This window comes from Megalobrama amblycephala, linkage group LG14, assembly GCF_018812025.1.
Source record: "Megalobrama amblycephala isolate DHTTF-2021 linkage group LG14, ASM1881202v1, whole genome shotgun sequence".
Taxonomy (NCBI): Eukaryota; Metazoa; Chordata; class Actinopteri; order Cypriniformes; family Xenocyprididae; genus Megalobrama; species Megalobrama amblycephala.
The window spans coordinates 52095248-52118638 of NC_063057.1; the positions used below are offsets into that span (position 1 = coordinate 52095248).

The following is a 23391-nucleotide window of genomic DNA, read 5'->3' on the forward strand; positions in this document are numbered from 1 at the left end:
AAAATCGCGGACAGCAGCTGAAAAACTCAGGCTGAAGGAAATGCATATTTACACCTGTACAGTAGAGGGTGCAGTTCAAACAAACCTTTCAGCTGTGCTGCCATTCTGGATTAAAGAAGAACAGGATAAAGAATTTCAACACTTTTTTCTGAATCTAATATAAAGTAATTTTTGATAATTAGTATGGGTGAATTTGATCATTGAAGGTCAGCAGCAAAGACATTGGTTAATAAAGTGAGATTACATACAAAGTATATTAGTGTAAAATTCTGAGATTGCATTTCACTGTTTTTATTCATTTTGAGGAATACTAAATGTTTTTGTGCAAGTGAGATGAGTAAAAACATGTTCACATTTAGTCTAGAACTACAATAACCATCATATTTACACAGCGCACACAACGTCCTGCACTTTATTTCTCTCAACATGAGGACAGGAGAGCTGTCAGTCAATAAATGTGAAAAAGTAACTTGCGTTACTTTACTAGTTACTTGAAAAAGTAATTTGATTACAAAACTCAAGTTACTTATAATAACCTGACTTGAAATACTTGTAAATTGCCCCCAACACTGGTCATGACAGAACAATGAGAATACTAGAAAAACAAAAGGAAAGTGTTGCATAATAAAGTGCATAAAAATAAAAAACCTTTATCAAAATACATGACACAAATTATTGTAAAAACTTGTTGTATAGTTGTAACTGGCCCTTTCAAACCTTGTGCCTCAGAGAGAATATTAACAGGAACTTTGGAAAAGTGAACATGTAAAACATATCTTGAAAAAAGAAATAAAAAAATAAAGCCTGCTGTGACCTCAATTATGTTGAAGCTTTAAGGAACACTCCACTTTTTTTTTTTTTTGAAAACAGGCTCATTTTCCAACTCTCCTAGAGTTCAACAGTTTAGTTTTACCGTTTTCTAATCCATTCCGGTAACACTTTTAGCATAGCTTCATTGAATCTGATCAGACCGTTAGCATCTCGCTCAAAAACGACCAAAGAGTTTCAATATTTTTCCTATTTAAAACTTGACTCTTCTGTAGTTACATCGTGTACTAAGACCGACAGAAAATGAAAAGTTGTGATTTTCTAGGCCGATATGGCTAGGAACTACACTCTCATTCTGGCGTAATAATCAAGGAACTTTGCTGCCGTACCATGGGTGCAGCAGGCGCAATGATATTACTCCCTGTGCAAGCAGGGGGGTCACAGCAAAGTTCCTTGATTATTATGCTGGAATGAGAGTATAGTTCCTAACCAATCGTCACTTGCGCATGCTACAAGGGGAATGAAAACAGGCCTTTGCTCAAAGCTGCTGTTTGTCCTCCACTGTTGTTTACTGTCACTTTCTTCTTCACATGAGAATGACGTCAATTGCTACTTTCTGGCATACATCACACCTATCAAGAAACTACTGTTGGCAATGGAAACGCAAGCCGGATCTGGGTTTACCACCCCAAATCGTACTGGTACTGTACTGAACTGTACCGCTCGGTGGAAACAAGCCATAAGTGTACTAGACTATATCCATGACCCATATGTTGCTCTCCAACACTGTGTTCATTTCATGGCAAAACTCTGGGTAGTTATCATAATTCACAGGCAGCTCCAGGTAACAGCCACACGTGTGTGCAGTGGGTCGTCTCTGAAAGCCTTCCAACTGTGTGAAGCCAACGGTGATGTTCTTTCCCAGGAACAAATCTGACCCGGTGCAAAACCGAAGGAAGAGGGACAGGTGTTGTTCATCTGCTTCTCTGAGAAATGTACTTAGATACCCGGCGATGTGTTTTTGTTGTACATTCATCGTAGCAGGGTAGGCTATTGACTTCATGACCTTTCTTGATGTGGGTTGTAGTTCCTCATAGGCAGCTGCGATGTTCTGGAGCTCAATCCTCATAGGTGCAAGCACATAATGCCACTGCTCTATCACAAACGCAGGTTCCTGAATCAGCTTCTGATGCGCCATCTCCTCCAAGAGCTGCTCGATATTATCTGCTGTTGGGACTCTTCGACAGTTATGATGATCCAGGACCTCAAACAGCTCTTCTTTGTCCACATTTTCAAAATCTGAACGGCATGATTCTAGGATCATTCTGTCAGATTCTGAAACATATCTGAGAAAGCAGTCCACAAGACTAGTTGTGAGACATCCATGAGCTGCCTGTTCCAGCATTACAGGTGCTATTTTTACAGGTAGGTATTTCTCTTTTTGCCAACCAAATGCAATGATTCGGCCAATGCTTTGCCACTGTTGTTGACCAAAATCATGTCGTAGATAAGGGACCTTAAAGCTATTTCCCAAAGTGCATTGCTCAAAAAAATCATGCCAAAACTCTGAAAGCAAATCCCGCAAAACTCCCCCTTCATCAACGGCATTTTCCAGCCGTCCATCAGGAAGAATGACTTTCATAGATATGCCATCCTTCAAGACACTTTCGTCACAAAAATGTGCGATAAGTTGTTGAAGGACCTGACCGCGATGAACAACAAGAATTTTCTTCCCCTTTTCACTCTGAACAAAGGGCTCCAGAGAGTTATCAATTGGAGGTACAGAATACGGTTCCTCTAAAAGAGGTAAGGTGTCTTCCAGCCCAGAGATAAGTCCCGTTGAGATTGTTACAGTGCCATTATCCTCCAAATTGTCCACCTTTAGCTGATTGGCTGCTTCCATCTTAATCGCACTTGATGCATCAATCATGGTAGTTATGGAGTCTGACAATAAAACATCACTGCCTGTTGTAATTAAACTGTGACTCCCTACATAATTTAGGTGTGACTCTATATTCTCAGGGTGTGTGGGGGACCAGGAATCTTGCACATTTTCCCCTCCCTGCTCAATTGTTTCGCTCTTGAAGTTGAACTGTGTGTCACTAGTGATGACTTTCTCCTTGGTTGTAAAGTATAAACGCAGCATTGATAATTTGGTCAGCTCATAAAGTTCTCCAACTGTAATCTGGTCATCTATTGTTTGCCCTTGAAAGTCTGATACATCGACCACAAAATCTGTGAAGCTTCGACTGAAACATTTCACATCTGGAAAAAACAACTTGGTAGCCTTTTCAAGTATATCCTTTTTTCTCCAGTCCTTTGATACAGTAACTTTCCGTGTACCTCCACCTCTTTTTGATCGGACCTGAGTAAACTTCCCTTCTCGAAAATGCATCCATCCTATCTCAATTTTTCGCATACTCTTTAGGGCATTTTTTGATCTTCTGTTACATACGTTGACAGTGTCACCTTTGCTTCTTGCTAGCCTGGTTCTTAGCCGTTCAAAAAATTTAGATTTTCGGCCACTGGGATCTTGTTCTTTTCGAACGCAGTATCCGCATATAGCCAGTCGGTCACCATAGGAAGGCAGGTATTCCTTCAGCTGGTCATCTGTCATAAGAGGTATGACACTGCAATCAATCTGCAAAAAGAATATACTTTTAATAGAAGTTTAACATTCTCTTCTGACAGTGACCCTGTGAGGTATAATAATTTTTATTTATAGATTTGTCGGCACTGACATTATTGGATGAGATCGGAATTGAGCTGGATGATGACATCACTAGCACCGCTTCCGTTACAGATTTGTTTTAAATGTCTAAATGAAAGTTTCTAAATGTCGATAAAAAACTATTTCGAAATGATGCCGTTTCCATTAACCGATGTTATGCAACAAACTCTCGCGATGAGTCATTTTCCTCTCGCTAAAAGTCATTTTCTAAAAGATACTTCTTTCTGAGAGCTTTATTTGAAGCGTAATATTTGCCATGGCTTCTGGAAGCCCTTCACCCTCATATATGCTTCCCTGAGTGCTACTCAATACTCCAGTGGATATTTCCTAATTTCTTCGCTCCTCCATCCTCCAGTCTGTGACCTGGAACCCATCAAAGAAAATCTTGAAGGCTATTTTAATTCTATAAATGCCATTTTAATTCTTTAAATGCACCGTGAGAAGGTGAGGAACGAGGAGTGAGAAAGCTTCCTGAGGAGCGATGAGTGAGGATGCACAGTTGCATAGACATTTAATACTCTTTGTTTCTATAATATAAATTATTACTTGTTAATAGATTAATACTATTAATATTAGATGTCAAACTTTAATAATAAGGGTCCCCAGATAACAAGAATATTCCAATATACAAATAAGATTTCCTTTGATAACTCCGTCCTAGTTTTCATTTCTTGCATCCTCCCGTTGCATCTATGGGGGATGAAGCTGAGGAAGAATGATGATGTGACTGTACGTCAGGTGACCTGTAAATGCGGAAATACGGTTTCCATTGCAGTTTTGCGAAAATATTCCTTTTTTGAATTGCCTGAAAAACCACCTCATGCGAGCGTAAACTTTTTTGCGATATTTGTGAGTTTTTGCGAAATTCACGTATTTCCATTGAGCGTAATTTCAATTCGAAATTACAATTTGCGCAATTTTAAGGGTAATGGAAAGCAGCTACTGTTTTCTGCATAGCTGCATTAAACTCATTTCATAATTGATCTTACAGAGTTTTTGAACGAAACTGAACTGACTTCAGCTGAACAATGACATTATTTTTTTACGACCATTATTTCTTGTTCCTTTGAAACAATCCCCCAGTTTCACAGACAAGGCTTAAGCTAATCCCAGACCAAAATGCATGTTTGAGATATTTAACTTAAAGCAACTTGCACTGACATATCTTAAAATATGTCAGTGTCATTGTTTTGTCTCACCAGTAATGTTTGTTTTTTTTCTAAGGCACATATTTTAAAGTTACATAAATGTTGAACTAAGGTCTAAATCCTGTCTGTGAAACCAGGCCAATATTGACTCTAATGTACAGGAATAATGTAAAGTCAACTGGTTGTTATAATCCCAGGGATTTACAGAATGTAGTGAGTTATAGAGGCGGTTTGTTTTTTAAACTCAGAAACATATCTAGAAAGAAACCAGTCAGCACTTTTACTTGAGAAATTTTAACAATATATTGTTCCAAGTCTCTCCATTTGACATCAATTTTTGATGTTGCATGTGTGATTCATATTTATCAGTTTCATGATTACCTTATCCTGTTGCATTTTCTGTATGATGTCATCATTGATATTTCTTGACTTCAAAAAGTCATAAAGGTCATCCATCCTAGAAGAACAGACAGAATCATATATAAAAATACCTCAATGCTGCTGGTTACATCTATTAAAAGGTGCAATATGTAATATTTTCTGTCCGCTAGAAGCCTATTCAAAAAAAAGGCATAGCTTGATGACGCCAAGTTTGAGCGTGGAATCTTGGGACATGTGGTCTTCACCTCACAGCCAGTGGAAACAGTCAGGATAGGACTCAGGAAGAAACCACGTTCATGGATGCGATTATTAACGTTACTGTAGAGTATGAAGCAGAGCAGCTGAATTGCGCAACACACGCCTCACGAGCAGCTGAACTTTTATTATGACACAGTCGCCGGCGCTGCTTCCGCTTTTCCAGTCATGAGTATGAGGTAACGCAGCTCTGTTTATCATATTAGATACATTTTAGTGTGTTGAAAATGATGTTATGACGTTACTCTGTGCATTCGTTCGGCGGCTGCTGTGAGACACTGTTACACACTGCAGTAAGATTTTAGAATATCATATTAAATACTGGATGGCTTGTGTTGATAAATGGCATGCAATTAGTTTTAAAACATATTGTATGATGGAGAAAATGCTGTATTACTGCTACTAAAAATAAAGCTGCATCTGATTATGCTATGTTAGCTACTTCACAAATAGTGTTTTTCTCTGAGGCATGGTAAAGTATGGTACTCGCAAAAAAAATCAAGAAAATTAAGATTTAAACAATAAGACTAAACGTGTTGAGCTATATAACAATATTTAGTTTTCTGTCTATAAATATATCACATGTTCCCTTGTCTATTAAAACATGTAAATATTAAAGTGTCTTTGGTGTTTCATGGTTTCTACAAAATAAAACCGGAAACCGAGGGTAAAGCGGGTATGATGCAATTGACAGGTGACTCCTCACACGTCCCGGAGCCTTGGTTAAAATTGCAATTTTCTCACGATTTACAAATAGTTGCAAACATTTGGGATATTGTAAGTACTCAAGTGAACAAAATATAACACTGGCCTAGTGGGTTTTGGATATTTTACTGCAAAAATCTTACATATTGCACCTTTAACAAACTCTGGCATTAGCTGCTATCAGATCGGTCTGTTTGTGTTGCCATCTAGTGGAGGGTATGACACGACTCAGACTTTAGATCTATCTGCAAATCACAACACCACATGCATAACAAGCTACCCCATTAAACCTATAATAAACACATAATACTACACTTTAATGACAGAAGCCACAAGTTTATGCAGTAAAATTGACCCAATTATTATATATTTTTGTGGCATTATGGTACATAAAGAAAAATGTTATATTGATTCCCCCATAAAATGTTATATTGCATGCCATCACTATTATTATACCTCTGAAACTTTAACATTTTCACAGGTGGGCTCCAATTTTCCCATATTTTCTTAAAAAGAGTTTTTTATGCACCCAAGGCATAAAATGTTAAATCCAAACATGATGCGGGATCATTCATATTCACATCTACTATATTCATATTCACATCTACTATATTCATATGCACATCTACTAGGCTATGTGAATTATAATCTTAGAAAATCTGACTTGAATTCTGATGGAATTGACCCTTCGCAAAGACCCGCCTCCCTTAGTTACTGTTGCTTTGTCCGACAAGCCATGGAGCTGTCACAACACACACAGTGAAAAATACATCGCAGAGCAAAGAGGACACTGATAACACGTCGACAGACAAGAGCAGAGCAGGTTACTTATGATATTAAACAAAGTCCCTTTTAGAAATTCAAACAATGAAAACCGTTTTGTGACTCTTGTAGACAGCTCAAGCGGCTCTTGAACCGATCATCTCTTCCTACTAGTCAATTTATAGCATCAAATAAACATGAATGAACATGAGAATGAATGTTGTTTCAAACGCAGAAAGATGTCAATACACACAATTTTTCAAGTTTAACTCCACCAAAGTTAATATTATAACTCCTGACTGCTTTGTTGGACAAAATGGCGGATTCTGCGTTCTGATTGGTTAGATCGCTTGTCAATCAAACTCCCGGCGAAGGGTCAATTGCGAGTTTATCATGCAATCGAGGAAAAAAGCCTACGTGATAAAAACTTGCAATTGCTAGAAAACTTTATATCTTCCAATTATGACTTTATAATAGCAATTGCGAAAAAAAGGGTTAGTTCACCCAAAAATGAAAATAATGTCATTTATTACTCACCCTCATGTCGTTCTTCACCCCTAAGACCTTTGATCATCTTCATAACGCAAATTAAGATATTTTTGATGAAATCCGATGGCTCAGCGAGGCCTATCTTAATAGGGCTGCACGATTTATCGTGATAAAAATCGCACGCGATATGGCAAAGGCTGCGATTTTTTTTCCAAAGCGTGGCTTGTCAGAGATGTACGGCCCTGTGATCAGTAGTAAATGCTTCTCCATCTGAAAGCCAGAGGGCGCTCTTGTGCAGAAAATCAAAATATGTTCTGCAGCAGAAGAAGATAACACGCATCAAATGTACATTATAAGTAGGACTGCACGATTAATCGCATGCGATTGTCACGCATATTTCATCAGTAAAGCCGGTTCCCTGATTACCGCTAAATCGCCATCACCTGCTTTCAAATGGAGCGGCATTTAATAGACAGAGCCGTAGATCACTGACAAGCCACGCAATATCGTGTTCATATCGCAGATGAATCGCCTTCGATAATAAACGCGATATTGCGTGGCTTGTCAGTGATCTACGGCAATCGCATGCGATTAATCGTGCAGCCCTAATTATAAGCGACTCAAACTCGCAGTGCTTTCAGATGGATTAGCATTTGGAGCCATACTTCATTGAGAAGCCGCGCATAAACTATCGCAACCTTTGCGATTTCATAATCGCACTAAGAATCGCATTTAAGCGATAATCGCGTTCAAGTTCAATGTTATTTTTCGTATCTTGCAATATATCGTGCAGCCCTATATCTTAATATTATAAAGCGATGAGGATTTTTTTGTGCACCAAAAAACCAAAATAATGACTTTTTAACAATGTCTAGTGATGGCCGATTTCATAACACTGCTTCTTGAAGCTTCTGAGATTTAGGAATCAAAACAGTGGATCAGATCGTAACTTTAATCAAATCAGAGTCACATGATTTCAGCAGTTTGGTGGTTTGATGCGCAATCCGAATCACTGATTCGACTCAAAAGATAAAGCTCTGAAGCAGTGTTTTGAAATCGGCCATCACTAGATATTGTTAAAAAGCTGTTTTGGGTTTTTTTTGGGCACAAAAAAGTATTCTCGTCGCTTTATAATATTAAGATAGGCCTTGCTGAGCCATCGGATTTCATCAAAAATATCTTAATTTGTATTCTGAAGATGAAAGAAGGTCTTACAGGTGTAGAACAACATGAAGGTGAATAATAAATGACATTATTTTCATTTTTGGGTGAACTAACCCTTTAAATTTCACAATTCTGAGAAATAAGGTCTGATTTGTGAAATGCAAACTCACAATTGCAAGAAAAAATAATTTTTGTGGAAAGAAAATTGTGAGAGTCACAATTACCTTTTTGAATTTAGTGTAGTAGTTAGTTAATTTAGTTGTAGGAAGTAGTTAGCAACAGTTCCTTAATATTGTGACAAAAAACAATTGTTAATTTCATTTTCAAATAACCAGTGGTTAGGAAGGAACAAAAGGAAGATATTTGGAAGAAAGTCAATAACCAAGCAGATCTGCCATAGTATTTTTCCCCTATTCTTGCGGTCAAAGGGTGACCAGATCTGCTTGGTTACAAACATTCTTCCAAATATCTTCCTTTGTGTGCAACAGAACAAAATACAGGTTTGGAACAACGTGAGGGGGAGTACATGACGACAGAATCTTCATTTTTGGGTGAACTATCCCTTTAAGGAAGTACATTTGTTAAGTATTCACGTACAAATGTGAAGTAACGTTACTGAGGAGTTTTTCCAAACAGGACAGCAACACTATTGTTGTGGGCTTTGTACAGTGTGTTTGTTCTACAACACAAGTGAGACTAGTGGAAAATGGGTCGTTGTCTTACCTCCAAGGCACACTGGCCGAGTATTTCGCACCGGTAAATAAATTGTCATTTTCCGCCCTCGTTTTAATAAATTGAGCTGTCTGCTCCTTGCTCCCTAAAACAAAACGAAATATTAGCACAGGCTCTGCCTCAGACCACCTAACAAATGAAGCCGCGCAGTGGTAACGAATGAGTTAAGTTTGAGATTTTGAGAAAGAAAACCCTTGGCTTTTAACACTTGTTTCGCTAGATATTTGAGTAAATTAAAACACAATACTTACATTTATGTGTGAATTCGTCAGCCGCCGCAGAACTCTCACCCGCCATTTTCTTTGAATAAAAACATTCCTGACGTCACCGGCGCGCAATGAATTGTGGGATAGATCTGTCCTATAGATGGGTTTCATGTGACGTCACTGTATTCTATCGCCGCCATATTTGGGACCGGTCACAGCTGCGCGCCCTGTTAAAGTCTATGGTGACAGCAGCTACAACTACCAGAGGAAGGCCAAAGAAACGCTCTCAGAAGGTTCACAACAAGTTTACAATATATCTGGGATATCTGGTGCTGTTAGCCGTTTCAACAGACGTCAGAACTACAAATTTATTTGATCCCAAAGGAGTTAGATCGGCAGAATTATTGGCTTCATTCAGAAGGGACCACACCACTGGCAGCCAAACAGCAATGCACAACATTAATAACTGCTGTGCTGGGACTGTAATTTACATAACATTATAACGAAAACACGACTGTAATAAAATGTTGTGAATTCTCTGTGTTGTTGTTTCAGCGTGTTGTTGTGGTAAGAGCGCGTCGACTGAGTTAAACATTGATTACATAACTTGTTCAAACTTCACTTGTGCATTCGCGTCATTTTGTGCAGGTAAAACTTGTAATAATTTTATTAAGTAGCTATATCTGATTATTCTCATAAAGGATGTGTTTCGTTGAGGTAAATAACCCACAGAGCTGATGATCATCTATAGCTTCAGCGCGAGCACTCAAAAAGTAAGACAACATTAATATGATTGGGACTGTCTTCTTCTTATACATGATATTATAATCGTATATAGGCTACTTGTAAAATAACGTTGTGAATTATTTGGGCTTATTTGCTGTGTTTCGGTGTTTCAATGACGTTACTTCAAGTTCATCTGTACGTGATTTTGTGCAAATAGTTGTAATATTATTTTTATTTTGTATTAATATCTGGATTATTTTATATAGGATGTGTTCCGTTGAGTTAATTAACTTTCAGTTTATGGTTTTTTTTTTTATTCTCTTCAGCTTCAGCGTGCGCAGCTCAAACAGCAATGATTAAGTCATTAAAATGTTTTACGTTACACAGTAATATTAAAACTTTAATATTTCTTTTAGAAAATTAATGCATTATTTTTAATACCTAGCTCTTATATTGTTCTAGTATTATTTTCATCAACACATAGTTTGATTAATAATAAGGATCATGATTTTTTTTCTCAAATCATCTCATTTTGATAACAGTATTATTATTTGAGCTACACGCGCTGAATGAACACCGGTAAACTGAAGCGCTTTGCTAAGGTTAATTTACTCAACGGGACACATCCTATATAGGGTAATTCATATATATTTATACAAGATAGACGTAAAATTACAACTTATATTTGCACAAAATCATGCACGCATGTACTTGAACTAAGTAATGTAGTCAGCTGGTGTCGTGAATTTGTTCATCCTGTAACAACACGCCGAAACACAGCAACTAGAATTCACAATATTTTCAAATAAATCAAATAAATTTGTAGTTCTGACGACTGTTGAAACGGCTAACAGCACCACATATCCCAGATATATTGTAAACTTGTTGTGAACTTTCTGAGAGCATTTTGTTGGCCTTCCTCTGGTAGTTGTAGCTGCTGTCACCATAGACTTTAACAGGGCGCGCAGCTGTGACCGGTCCCAAATATGGCGGCGGGCATAGCGGAAGTGACGTCTTTGAAACCCATGTATAGCCTCCAAAAGGGCTGCACGATATATCGCACAATATGAAAAATAACATTGAACTTGAACGCGATTATCGCTTAAACGCGATTCTTAGTGCGATTATGAAATCGCAAAGGCTGTGATAGTTTTTTTATGCGCGGCTTCTCAATGAAGTATGGCTCCAAATGCTAATCCATCTGAAAGTACTGAGAGTTTGAGTCGCTTAAAAAGCAACACGCGTCAAACATCTTTTCAGACAGGAGAAGCATTTATTAACATCTTGTTTAACAAAAGACAACATTTAATAACATGTTTTTACTCCAAACTCACTTCATAACGACAGTTGAGCGTCCTTCTGTAAGATGATGTGGCTTCTGACACAGAATAAGGCAGTCGTGTGTTTATTAGTCATGTTTAATTAATCAAAGCATTTCAATCTTCTGATTGGTTCCGCGTGTTATCCTGCAGGGCATATTTTGATTTTCTGCGCAAGAGCGCCCTCTGGCTTTCAGATGGAGAAGCATTTACTACTGATCACAGAGCCGTAAAGCTCTGACAAGCCACGCATTAAATATTCGCAGCCTTTGCCATATCACGTGTTGCAATATTTGTTGCATTCTGCAACAAATATTTTTAGGATTGCAAATATTTTAAGTCGTAAAGTGAGCAGGATGTAAGTGGGGCAGCCCGTCTCAGAGCCCTCCCTAGCTCTACAGCGCCCCACAAATTTCCAATGTAAATCTATGGTCCAAAATGGAACTGCAGCGCGCTCTCATAGAGAGCCATATTTCTGGTATGTGTCTGCATCAGGTCAGTAACTAGTTTGCATGTCTTTTCTTCCTATGTGGAGTTGCGTTTCAAATTAATGAAAGTATAAAACCCTTTAATTTAAACATACTCTTATGAATAGCTTTTATATACAGTAGTTCTGTTGTGTTTGTTTTATGTTTGCATACATAACTAGCAATATTCTAAAACAACATTCGGAAGCAATAAATACTACATTAAAGGTTTAGTTCACCCAAAAATTAAAATGATGTCATTAATTACTCACCCTCATGTTGTTCCATACCAGTAAGGCCTTCGTTCATCTTTGGAACACAAATTAAGATATTTTGATTAAATCCGTTGGCTCAGTGAGGCCTGCATTCAAAGCAATGACATTTCCTCTCTCAAGATCCATAAAAGTACTCAAAACATATTTAAAACAGTTCATGTGAGTTCAGTGGTTCTACCTTAATATTTTTGTGCGCCAAAAAAAACTCCAAAATAACGACTTTTCCACAATATAGTGATGGGCCAATTTCAAAACACTGCTTCAGAGCTTTACGTATCGAATTAGTGATTCAGAGCGCCAAAGTAACATGATTTCAGCAGTTTAGACTTTTGATAGGAGATCCGAAACACTGATTCGATTCGTAAAGCTCCGAAGCAGTGTTTTGAGATCGGCCCATCACTATATTGTTGAAAAGTTGTTGTTTTGTTTTTTTGGCGTCATTTTATAATATTAAGGTAGAACCACTGAACTCGCATGAACTGTTTTAAATATGTTTTTAGTACCTTTATGGATCTTGAGAGAGGAAATGTCATTGCTGTGAATGCAGACGTCACTGAGCCATCGGATTTAATCAAAAATATCTTCATTTGTGTTGGCCTTACCGGTGTAGAACGACATGAGGGTGAGACAGAAATTTCATTTTTGGGTGAACTAACCCTTTAAGGCAATTCTAAGATGGCATTCTATGCATATGTCGTGTGAACTAAAGTCTGGCCCTTTCCCAAAGTTTACAAAATGGTTATCATAAACAAGCGCTAAGACCCAAAATCTGCCCTACCTAAATTTATGGCCAGGATCCACTACTGGGATAGGTTAGGCGTAGGCCACAAAGGATCCATCTGATGTATTCTTCATTTCAGATTTCACAGGGAAAGAAGGGTGTATTTGAAGCCGCTTTTGAATTACGTCAGCCTTTGTCACAGTGACACAATCAGCCATTAAATGCGGCCTTCAAAGGATGCAGCTATGAATTGGGACAGTCTTCGTTGCGCCGCTGTGATGCAAGTCGCCCTTCAAATGCAACCTCCGGAGGACGCAGCCCCTGAATTGGGACACAGCTATGGTGTGGTTATAATTCAGGCTGCATCACAAGTCAGATTGTGGATCTTGTCTTTCATCATAGAATATTTCATCCAGCTCCTTCTACTTGAAGAGTGGGGTACATCACGTCTGCAGGGTCTGTGCAGAAAATGGTATACCGAATGAAGTCATTTTTCAGGCATATCAAATGACCATGGTTGTCCAGTCTTGCAAAATTTGGCTCCAACCCCAAATAAACACACCTGTACCAGCTAATCAAGGTCTTACTAGGCATACAAGAAACTTCCAGGCAGGTGTGTTGAGGCAAGTTGGAGCTAAACTCTGCAGAACAGTGTTTAGACAACCCTCAACAATTCAACAATTGGCAAAATATTATCAAAAGGCTTTTGAGGGTTTTATTTGAGCCAGGTTGGTGTGATGGTGACACAAGTTGCACTTGTGTGTTCAAAACCTCCAGACAAAAGACAACTGAATAAAACAAAACATAGGGTCTCTAAATAAGTTTTTGGTAACACTTTAGTATAGGGAGCATGTATTCACTATTAACTATGACTTTTCCCTCAATAAACTCCTAATTTACTGCTTATTAATAGTTAGTAAGGTAGTTGTTAAGTTTATGTATTGGGTAGGATTAAGAACGTAGAATAAGGTCATGCAGAATAAGGCATTAATATGTGCTTAAGTTCTAATAAACAGCCAATATTCTAGTAATATGCATAGCATTAATTTAAATGCATTTAGCAGATGCTTTTATCCAATCCAACTAACATTGCATTGAACCTTGCTACTGCCATGCTCCACTGTTTAAATGGTTAGTTCACCCAAAAATGAAAATTCTGTCATTTATTACTTACCCTCATGCCGTTCCACACCCGTAAGACCTTCATTAATCTTCGGAAAACAAATTGAAGATATTTTAGTTGAAATCTGATAGCTCCGTGAGGCCTCCATAGGGAGCAATGACATTTCCTCTCTCAAGATCCATAAAGGTACTAAAAAAGGTACTTAAATCAGTTCATTTGAGTACAGTGGTTCAATATTAATATTATAAAGTGACGAGAATATTTTTGGAGCGCCAAAAAAACAAAATAACCACTTACTTAGTGATGGCCGATTTCAAAACACTGCTTCATGAAGCATCGGAGCATAAATGAATCAGTGTGTCGAATCATGATTCAGATTGCGCGTCAAACTGCCAACGGCTGAAATCATGTGACTTTGGCGCTCCGAACAGCAGATTTGACACACTGATTCATCTGTGCTCCGATGCTTCCTGAAGCAGTGTTTTGAAATCAGCCATCACTAAATATGTCGTTATTTAGGCTTTTTTTGGCGCTCCAAAAATATTCTCCAAAAATATACCATTGTACTCACATGAACTGATTTAAATATGTTTTTAGTACCTTTATGAATCTTGAGAGAGGAAGTGTCCATTGCTCCCTATGGAGGCCTCATGGAGCTAACGGATTTCAACTAAAATATCTTAATTTGTGTTCTGAAGATTAACGAAGGTCTTACGGGTGTGGAACGGCATGAGGGTGAGTAATAAATGACAGAATTTTCATTTTTGGGTGAACTAACCCTTTAACTGAGAAGAACATTGCAGTTTCCAAAAGTATTGTGTAAATGTAGTTGCTGAGTTGAGTCTATGACCAGCAGATGTCCTCAGTGTGCTATGTTTGAGTCAAATAGTGACTCATTCTGGTGATTAGTTGGTGATTTGAAGTGTTTTAAAAGCTTAACTTCTCCTATAATCAGAGGTGGGTAGAGTATCCAAAAACTGTACTCAAGTAAAAGTACAAGTACTTATAGAAATATTTACTCAAAGTAAAAGTGAAAGTAATAATCCTAATAGTTACTTGAGTAAGAGTAAAAAAGTATCCAATAAAAATCTTACTCAAGTAGCTCGTCACTAGTTACTTTTATTATATATATATACACACACACACACACACACACACAATAGCATGTTATTATTTAATGTTTATTATTTAAATAGATATTTAATTTATTATCATAATTAGATATCTTTGCAACAAACAAACATAGAAGAGACAAGCATTATTTCTAGCATCTGTAACCCGAATGTATCGTTACTATAATAACGTATACAGCTAACGTTACATTTTAAAGAAGAGAGAAAACTCTTTACATGTGCTCGCGCACATATCTGAACTTGACACAAACAATGATCAAATACACATTGACGGATCTTCTTCGGTCTGTTCTCCAAAATGTAATCAAATGTATATTTCAGCAGGCGCGTGTAACTGCTTAAAATAGTATATGTATAAATTAATGTATAAATTAAGATATATGCCCATAAAAACGGTAAAGAAATATACTTTTGTTATAGTGACGTAATAATCTGTTTGGTTGTAAAATGTCGGCTATTGGCTGTATCATGAAGTAAAATCAAATGAAATCGATAGGCCTACCGGTGGAATTGTTCAAAGACAGCAGCTCAACTAGCTAATAAAGGTCTTCATCGCTGGCAAACAATTGGATGCATTTGCAGATTTGCTTTTAATTGACTGTAGGTCCACTTCACTTCACCCGCTCCGAGTGAGAAAACCGCTTCAAACGATTCAGCGCGTGCAGGAACTGAACAAATCATTCAAACTGATTCGCGAATCAATTTAGACAGCTTTACCAACTTGTTTGATCAAGTCTTTGAACAGAATCGACTCAAAAGAGTGATTCATTTGTGAATGGGGCATCGTTCATGAAAAAAAGAGACAGCGCGCATGGAATAAACTACGCATTTCTTAACATTTACAGTATTGAATTAAAATAAAGTAACGAGAGGAACGTTGCCCATTGTAGCGAAGTAAAAGTACAGATTTTTCATTACAAATGTACTCAAGTTAAAGTAAAAGTACCCACATTTTAATCTACTCTAAAAAGTACAAATTTTCCAAAAAACTACTCAAGTACATGTAACGAAGTAAATGTACTTCGTTACTACCCACCTCTGCCTATAATCCTATACACTCTGTTAGCAGCAAAAGGAGGGGAGTGGTTGAACCCTCATTCATCTCAATGGCAGTTCATTTGCTCAAACTCCAGCAGAACTCCTCCTACAACATTTGAAATCTGCCATCTTTGCTCAAGGCCAGTCACTTGATCATAATAACACTAAAGCCTCAGGAAAAGCTTTTTGGAAAAACATGAGGTTTTCATTTTTGGGTGAACTATCCCTGTAACAGTTATTATGGCCCAATTATTTAAATGAAGTAAGGTAAGTCTATGTGATATTGTTGTTGTTTGCTCTACTACGCAACGTCACCATCATCAAAAAAGAAAAGGCCCATGTGTGATGGAGGTGCAGCCTGATGATGGGGGTCAATGCACTGAGCCAATGCACTTCGGGTGCGTTCACACATGTCATGTTTGGTTCGAGTAAAACGAACCCTGGTGTGATTGCTTTGTTAGTGCGGTTCATTTGAACGTGTGAATGCTGCCATTCGAAACCTGGTGCGCACCAAACAAGCGGGCCGAGACCGCTGAAAAGATGGGTGTCGGTCCACTTCTAAATGAACTCTGGTGCGGTTCGAATGATATATGAACGCAACACAGACCTAAGACATGTAAACGAACCAAAAACAGGAAGATGAAACCCTAAAATGGACAGAATCCTCACGCATATTTCACGTTTTTTCTCCTCATAGTCGCGAGTTTGCCCATCACATGCATCAGACACGCGTCTCCTCAAAGCATTTCGTTTGTGTGTGACGGATGGATTCCCGCCACTGTTTTCACTTTTTTTTACACATTTTATAAGCTCTTCACGAGTTCCCAGCTGGCCAAAACACCATCATATGCAGGCTTCACGCATACAACGAGCGCATTTACCTCAGCAAACAGCATTGTTTTGGATGTTCGGTAAGTTCCGTCTCAAAATAGGCAATACGTCATAAAATCCAACCAGTCAGGTTTTGACCGTATCCTATGCCTTTAGGTCCGGTATCTTTTGGTTTGGTGATAAAATTTGGTAAAATGGTTTGGTGATCTGAACGCTAATCTAACCAGGACTAAATGTTTGTTTCTTTTTTCTTTTTTGGTCCGTATCAAATGAACCAAACAAACGGAACTACAAGTGTGAACGCACCCTTCATTAAAGAATCATTATTCATTATTGTTTCAAAGTCGACGCTGACGAACTAGTGGCGACGAAAGCAGACTGCGGGGTCTGTGTCCAAAGTTGCCCTGATACACCAAACCGACGCTAAACAGCCAACGGCCAAGTAGCACGTCAGTTCTGCGCCTGCGTGAGATTAAATGCCTTTCGGAACCAGCAGGCGGCAGTAGCTGAACAGCCAATCAGAATGATCAGATGGCCAGAAGGAACAGTCGAGCTCCGACGCCGATCCAACATTTCGAATCGGCTGAAAAAAAGCAGACGAGGATTAACTTCAGCCGACGGTGCGGAACACACTGAGAAAACTTAGTCGGCCGACGAAGAAAAACTGCCCGATGGCCGACCGTCGGCTTGGTGTGTTCCTGCCTTTAGAGGCACAATTTTCGCCGCTAGAGGTCGCTTATTCAAAACAAAGGCGTAGCTTGATGACGCCATTGTTTCACGGAATCATGGGATGTGTTGTCTTCACGTCTACAGCCGGTGGAATAGAATTGGGACGAGACTAGGGCAGAAATCATATTCATGGATGAGATTATTAACATTACTGTAGTATGAAGCAGAGCAGGGCTGAGTACTGTGTGAGCAGAAACGAGGCCGCTGGAGCGATTGCTAATGAGAGACGAGTGTGGCACACATCTTGAGAGCAGCGGAACTTTTATTACGCCACAGTCGAGCACTTCTGCTTCTTTTGGTCAAGCGTATGTTGGGTAAAGCAGCGCTGTTTTATCATATAAGATACATTTGAGTGTTTGAAGACACTTGTTGCACACTGCAGTAAGCTAGATCGATATTAGTCATGGTTACTTGCTGTAAATCAAGAAAACAAGATTTAAACAATAAGACTTACTGTGTTGAGTTATAACATGATCAGTTTTCTGTTGATGAATGTATCCATCCAAACAGTTGCTCACCTGTCTAATAAAACACATAATATATTCAAGCGTCTTTGGTGTTTCCATGGTTTCTACAAAACCATGTACCCGGGGGTGATGGAGTACACAGACTGTGAAATCATAATATTTTACATTTTACATTTAATAGCAGCCAAATTTAGGCAAAGTTCTTTTTTTTTTAATTCCATATTAGCTTTTATTAGTTCTGTATTCTTTAAATGTAAATTGTCTCAATTTTTATTTAACTTCACTGGACACCTGATAATTTGTAGTTGGTCTGTTTTGTATTGACATTTAATGTAAGTATAAGGAGTAATACTTTATAATAATACCATATACTTGGAAATAATTTAACACAACTTAGGTCATGTTTTTCTATTTCATATACAGTGTTGCCAAGAACTGGGCTACTTTTACACTGTTGCCGTGGGTTGAATCAACCCCCAAAAAATGTGATATTTAGCCCCTGGAATGCAAATTATACCAGGGGAGCCCTGCCAAAAACGTGGATTTTACCCCCCGGAAAGCGATTTTTACCGTGGGTCCCCCCTGAAAAGTGATTGGGTTAGATTTGGGCTAGTTTTGAGGATCAATTGGACGGGTTTTGTTGTGAAAACCTGGCAACCAATGTAAAAATTTAACTTGTACATAGCAGAACAGCAGTTTCAGCTGCAGTGTTGCATTTCTTTATAAACTTGGCTTCTTTATAAATGTGGTCCAAACGCCCAGTTTTTTGGTCAACACCCTTGGTATTACATCTGAAATATTATTGGTGTATTTCTAATAGTTGAGTGAACACGCCTGCTATTATTTCAGTCCAGGTTCAGTCACATTCCCTAACATGTTGGGACTGGAATGCAAAATGATGCATTCGCTCACTTTCACAAGGCCGTTTCCCGTTTTCTCTCTCTCTCTCGATCATTCATTTTGTGTTTATATCTTGATGGTGTTACATGGCATGTGACGACTCTTATACCGTCCTCATCACCCCTCTCCAGAACAGCCTCTACAGCCCTGATGCTCTGCACTGCTTCCACTGGGTAAGAGACTGGGGGGAAAATGGTCCCCAGATGGGATGGGACAGTTCATAAGAGGGAGCAAATCATACAAAAGTTATAATGTTTGCTTTGATTAATATTTAACTAAATATTGGTTTTACATAATATTTACTTGCGTATTTTCTGTTTTCATATTTTCTTGCATGATTTCTATTAACCAATGCTAGTAATCTCAAATGGCCAAATATAAGCTGATTAATCAGCTTATCAATATCACAAACAATATATCCTCTAGTCTTGAGGCTTGATTCTGTCTAATGACAACTAAATGAATGTATTTCTTTCAGCTGAAGAGACGTAGAGCTCTGGAAAGACAAAAGGACGTTCTGTGGGCTGGACTGCAGGTTGTGGAACAAACACAGCTGTGGTACCAGAATCGCCTGCAGCTGAATTTACAAAGGCACGTTAGCTTTGGCATGGGAGACTTGGATGGGGAGGTATGTACCATCACAAAACACACCTGAGTAAATCTGTCACATAAAAACAGAAGTATACACCTAGAGGCTTTAATTCAAAGCCTGCATATTTTTAAATCTCAACAGTCACTCTGGCTTTTTTTTTAAAACTCTTTTCCCACCAAAAAAAGTAAAAAAAAAAAAAAATCATTTTGTTCAATTTGGGAGTGACTGTATTGCGTCAGGTGTCACTTTGCTCACAGCTGATTGGTCCAATTTTGGTTTGAGATATTTTACCCAGAAAATAACCTGCCCTGGAGCAGGGAAGCTGGTTTAGCTGGATAGCCAGGTATGTTTCAGTTTAATTTGTGACAACCTTAGTTTTCACTATGGCAATGAACACTGCTAAAAGCAGAGCCACTTTCATGGTGCCCAAGCTAAACAGAAATGTATTTGAAACATAACCGGCTATCCACCAGCTTCATGGTATAGGCCTGAGGTCTACTGTACATCCTTTCAAAGTGAGGATATGAGGAATGGAGGTGCAGTTTGTTCACTATGTTACAACCCAGACAGCAACAGAATGAAATCCGGCCCACATATGTTACATCTGGATTACATGTGGGCCAGATGTGGGCCAGATCTGGGCCGACACTATGTTGCTGTCAGGGAATATACTGTTGTTTACATGCATCTCAATGGTTCAGCCAATGAAACATTGGCTTTTTTTATTTGATTTTCATTTTTGATATTTCTCTGTGTTGTGAAAGGTGTAAATGATGAACCTGTACCTTATAGGGAAGGTGGTCCTGCGCTCTACGGTCTTGTATGCAGCGTGTTAATGGGAGCCTGGGTAGTTTGATGAGCGACTCCTGTATGTGGAACAATCTGGCCCTAGAAGAGAGCGGAGGTTCCGATTGGGACCTGCGGTGGAGCAATGCCACACTGGTCAAGGTGATGATGAGTACACAGCAAAATCCCCAGAGTTAAATCAACTCTGCTCAGAGAACATATGGTCCCTCTCTACATAGAGTTAAAATAACACTGAAGCAGAGTTGAAGTTAATGAGATAATATGCTGTTTGTGGAGTTTGATGTCTTTGATGTAGTTCATCTGAGGCTGTGACTGAAGTCAGTTGTAGTTCTTGTATTTCTCTTCAGTGATTCTGCTTGTTAACAGCAGGTGTTCATCACTAATGCTCAATCATCACTTAATTAATCACTTAATCTCATTACCTTTAACTCTGCTTCAGTGGTACTTTAACACTATATAGAGAGGGACCATATGTAATCTGAGCAGAGTTGATTTAACTCTGGGGATTTTTCTGTGTAATAATAATAATAGTGGTATTTTTCTTGTTTTTGTTTCTGTTGTGCAGTTTTGTCAGCATAACACGCACTGTGTGGATTTTATATACAGGAAGTTAATCGACGGAATCAACAGATTTCCAAGTTGGAGCTTGAGAAGGCGCAACTACTTCAGCAGCTGGTGTCTTACCGCACATCTGATCCGCACAAACATCCGCATATTTACAACAAAGGAGTTTCAATCAAATCGAACAGTGAACTGTAAATCGTTAAAATAAATTTAAAAAGACTGAATGTAAAAAAATTATTTAAGCTCTGTTGCAACCTGTCTTCCATTATTTAGCAGAAAGAGACCTATAAAAGAGAAAGGGACCTATATACTTTTAAGTTGTTTTTTTCCCCCAAAATATTTGTTGATACACGTGATTTGCATGAGAATTATACTTGTACATGTTTTCTCTGTTAATGTAGACGAAATGTGTGATGAATGTAATTATGCTGCTGTCTTTGTTAATGTTTTAAACTGGTTATCTATATATAAAACCTTAAAAGAAATTTTTTATTTAGATGTAAGTGTGACTTTGTGATCTGATGTTATATCTGAAATGAAATTAAGTATCTTGTGAGAGGATCAACCAAAAGCTTCTACAAGATTTGAAAATCCATGACCACATAATTTGAAAGAATAAAAACCAATAAAAAATAAAAACCCAAATTTCCCATTTATCCTATAATCTTAACCAAAAAATGATGCACCTTTTGATGGAAAACCATCACAATGATTATTTCCATTGAGAGGTGCATCATTTTTTGATCAAGATCTTGTATTGACAATGCAACATCCCAAAGACTCAATGAAATTAATGTCTGGACTCAGAGGTGCCAATTCATGTGTGGAAATGATTCTTCATGCTCCCTCCCAACAATTCTTTCACAATTTGAGCCTGATGAATCTTGACATTGTCATCCTGGAATATGGCCATGATACATCTTAATACATGGTTGTTTAAGTAATGAAAAGCTACACACTTTTAGGGTTAAAAGAAACATTGCCAAACATATAACATGCTAGAAAAATAATAAACAATGTAATAATGATCCATCCATAGACTGTTCAGTATTTGCCTATTAAAATCCAAACAGCGACTTTTTTTTTTTTTTTTTTGGCCGGGCAGTGTATATATCAGATGTCAGAGACAATGCATGATAATATAAAATAGGCCTATATGAAATTCTAAACCAATGAGAACTCTTCTCGCAGTTTTTACCAACTGTTCATACTAACATAATTAAACACTGTTGGTAACATAATCTGTTAAATTAAACAGATGTACAAATAAGCAATGTATTAGTGGCATTTTTTAATTTAGACATTTTATGTACAATTGAAATTATTATTAAATACTTTAAAGAAACAAGAACTTTATTGTTGTTGTTGTTGTTGTTGTTTTTATTATTATTAAAGAATTAACCAGCCTTTTTATTCAGCTCATCAAGTAAATGCAAAACCAAAACCGAATTGTGAGCACCGACAGTCCAGCAGGGAGCAGCAGAATCTCATATAAACAATGAACACTGCATGTTTTCAGAGATCCTGTCCAGGTCTTCTGCAGGTTAAATGTTTGGTTCCCAGTCTGGTTTTAGACTTCACAGCTTGTTTTTTTTAAACCTTGTGGTTGTCATGTGAGATAAATCCTTATACTGTAACAAGAATTCATTATATTTATCAGATTTGGAAATGGCAAGCCAGTCCTATAGAAGCTTTATAGACTAGGATCAGGGCTTTATATTAACGCGCGCCAAATGTAGGTGGATTTCAGCAGTGGGATGTAAGGGCCGGTGGTGTGCTGAATTTTAACTGCCTGCCAAATTATTACCCCCCTCGTTGAGGCCACTACCTGGTTGCCTAATCCTAAACCTAGCTGTACTTGGGACTGGCAGGGGATCAGAATTCGGCACAACTCCAAACACAGAAAGTGTTTTTGCTGTTAAAAAGATGCAAGTCAGTAAAATGGAAAAAGGGCAAGGTCTAAAGACATTTTTTAAAAGTTAAAGACATCCATCTTGCTCTTGTTTACATTGAAAAGTAATGGAAAAGGAGTGCCGTGAAATTGAAAAATGCAGTCTATGTGAACGGCCTTGATATAACCAGCTGGAGGATAGTCCAGGGCTCTCAGCACTTTCCAGTCCGGTGGTCCCAAGACCAGAGCCTCTTCAGGTCATGGCCGCCATGCCAGAATCTCCAGCCGTCGTGCATGGATGCTGCACCTGAAGCTATTAAAGCAGTCCCTAGGCATTTGAGACTGGCTTCCAGTTTGGTGGACCCACCGTTGATGTCTGTGCGAGCATCTCAGTGGTCCTGACATCGTCTTTGAGTCCAGTGTGAATCTGGTGGTATTGAGTCTGGGGGTCTCAGAGGTTCTTCCAC

The 23391-nt window shown here is 38.3% G+C and overlaps 2 protein-coding genes across 4 annotated transcripts; one reads left to right on the forward strand and one right to left on the reverse strand.

The window, feature by feature from the left end:
• Window positions 1–1139: 1139 nt before the first annotated feature.
• LOC125244747 lies at window positions 1140–15894 on the reverse strand. 3 transcript variants are annotated; one of them, XM_048154969.1, is made up of 4 exons: window positions 15608–15894; window positions 12907–13307; window positions 5029–5104; window positions 1140–3409 (listed from the first exon to the last, which is right to left on the reverse strand). In XM_048154969.1, exons 3-4 carry the CDS (start codon window positions 5101–5103, stop codon window positions 1517–1519), a joined length of 1968 nt encoding a protein of 655 aa, XP_048010926.1. In that variant the 5' UTR covers window position 5104; window positions 12907–13307; window positions 15608–15894; the 3' UTR covers window positions 1140–1516. The 3 variants fall into 3 exon arrangements, with proteins under 3 accessions (XP_048010926.1, XP_048010924.1, XP_048010925.1); XM_048154967.1 differs by lacking the exons at window positions 12907–13307; window positions 15608–15894 and adding exons at window positions 9127–9220; window positions 9387–9564; XM_048154968.1 differs by lacking the exons at window positions 12907–13307; window positions 15608–15894 and adding an exon at window positions 9387–9459.
• Window positions 15895–18758: 2864 nt separating this feature from the next.
• Window positions 18759–21951, forward strand: sapcd1 (suppressor APC domain containing 1). Its single transcript, XM_048155004.1, has 4 exons — window positions 18759–19243; window positions 19549–19698; window positions 20455–20610; window positions 21076–21951. The coding sequence occupies exons 1-4, from the start codon at window positions 19157–19159 to the stop codon at window positions 21226–21228; spliced, it is 546 nt and encodes a 181-aa protein (XP_048010961.1). The 5' UTR covers window positions 18759–19156; the 3' UTR covers window positions 21229–21951.
• Window positions 21952–23391: the final 1440 nt, after the last annotated feature.